Source organism: Phalaenopsis equestris, unplaced genomic scaffold (genome assembly GCF_001263595.1).
Source record: "Phalaenopsis equestris unplaced genomic scaffold, ASM126359v1 Scaffold197148, whole genome shotgun sequence".
Taxonomy (NCBI): domain Eukaryota; kingdom Viridiplantae; phylum Streptophyta; class Magnoliopsida; order Asparagales; family Orchidaceae; genus Phalaenopsis; species Phalaenopsis equestris.
In genome coordinates this window covers 1-1,864 of record NW_018217097.1, presented here as the reverse complement: position 1 = coordinate 1,864, position 1,864 = coordinate 1, and the positions used below count along the sequence as shown (strand labels likewise).

General features: G+C 39.6%; 1 protein-coding gene across 1 annotated transcript; it reads left to right on the top strand.

The window, feature by feature from the left end:
• Positions 1 to 995: 995 nt before the first annotated feature.
• Positions 996 to 1,857, top strand: LOC110035293 (the record flags this gene model as incomplete). The annotated part of the gene is made up of 1 exon (XM_020739526.1): positions 996 to 1,857. A coding segment is annotated over exon 1 (657 nt), but the record flags the coding sequence as incomplete, so codon positions are not given.
• Positions 1,858 to 1,864: the final 7 nt, after the last annotated feature.

Sequence of the window (1,864 nt, the reverse complement as noted above, 5' to 3'; positions counted from 1 at the left end):
GAGCCATTTCGTCGGGAATGAGAACAAAAAAGCATCCAAGCCAACCACTGCGGGAAAGTGGACCCGATCCGATAGTTTACCCTCCAGTAGAGTCGATCCAAGAGAAGATTCAATTCCACATCATCTCCAACCATTCCATTGATGCCTTAGAAGATCCTCATATGGGATCAAGGATTGATAACCTGGTCATATCAGTTGATCGACTTATATCGACTAAAGATTAGCTATCTGAGTGGATTCCATAGACCTGAAGCCAACTAAACTTAGTCAGGTGAGCCGGAAAGCAGCTAGACGACAAGCTCATATATGTAAAATATCAAAAATCTTAATACAAACTCCTTTAAAGTAGGGAAAAAATGTATTATCATCATTGTACCCCCTCCTTTATAAATTGAGGAATTATTTTATGAATAAAAACTACGGATTATTGTTCTCTCTCGTGCTATTTCCATCTCTCTCTCTCTCTATCACTCTTTGATTAACACACAAATGAGGATTCAACAAATATAAAACCTGATAATGCTGCTCAATCTTAACCAATTGACTATTATTTTAATTTTGCCTAAAATTTAAATTTGCTAATTATGTACCTAAAGAAAGCTATCCCTTAAAGTTAAAACTTCCACACAAAATAATTTTTCATAAATTAAAGAACATTCAATGCTGATCTATGAAATCAACATCTTCCTCTAAAAAAATATAAAACTTAATAATTATGCTTTTTTTTATCTATTATTTTCATTATAAAAGCATTTAAAAAACAATATTCAATCAAATTGCTACTATATTAGAAGGAAAAGTAATGCATCCAATTGAAAAAATACATTTTAAATATAAACTCATTTGAGAAGTTTATCTCAATTAACAACCCCTCCTCAGATGTGATCTTATTTCACCTCAGGTGTACTTCAATTTTTTTCTCAACTTGACTTAAACATTCATGAGTCATAATAAATAAAGGCATCATGCTCTCACAAGATGCCTCAAGAAATCCCTTCACCCACCACCTGTCCAATGCTTTTACACTAATAATTTTCAAAGCTGAGAACCTCTCTCTGTGATCCCTTTCCCTCTCTCATGTGAACTATACTAACATCCACCTCTTCCATTTACTTCCTTCACGTTCTGAACAAAAATCACCTCTCCTCTCTTATACCATCCCAAACCCCACTTCCCCATCCATCGCTTCTCCACACTCCAATGAAGGATCTCTCCTTCTTCATCCTCAAGAACTCCCTCTCCTCCAAGATGAAGAAAAGCATCCAAAGCTTCTGCAACAACAACACCTCAACCTCCACTCTCTGCCAAAGCAGCAACAAAGGCAACGAAGAGGCCAGAAAGTCGCGAACTTTAGAAGAGATGATAATGCAGCTCGAAACAGAGGAAGAGGAGGCAAGGAGATCCATGCTTCACGACCACCAAGATATCCCCAGGAGAATGTCATGCGTTGACAGCATCGATATCATGAATTCCGCAAGAAATGCTCTTAATCAATATCCCAGATTCTCACTGGATGGGAGAGATGCCATGTATCGATCTTCCTTCAGAAATTTTGTGGATGGAAGGAAGTCATTTTGCGGCGTGTCAGGGATCCGAATGCCGCCCACTTTGGCAGGGGAGAGAGTGGTTTGGTGTAAGCCGGGAGTGGTGGCAAAGCTGATGGGATTGGATGCAGTGCCTGTGCCTGTGGGGAGAGATGGGAGGAGGTTTGGTGGTGGTGGAGGTTTTCTAAACAGGAAGCAGAGTTTGAGGAGGATGGGGAAGCTGGAGCTGGAGAAGGAGAGGATAAGTATGAATTTGAAGAGTGGGAAGGGGATGAGAAGAGAAGATTTGGATAAGTTCTTGGGGCTGGAATCTGTTCCTG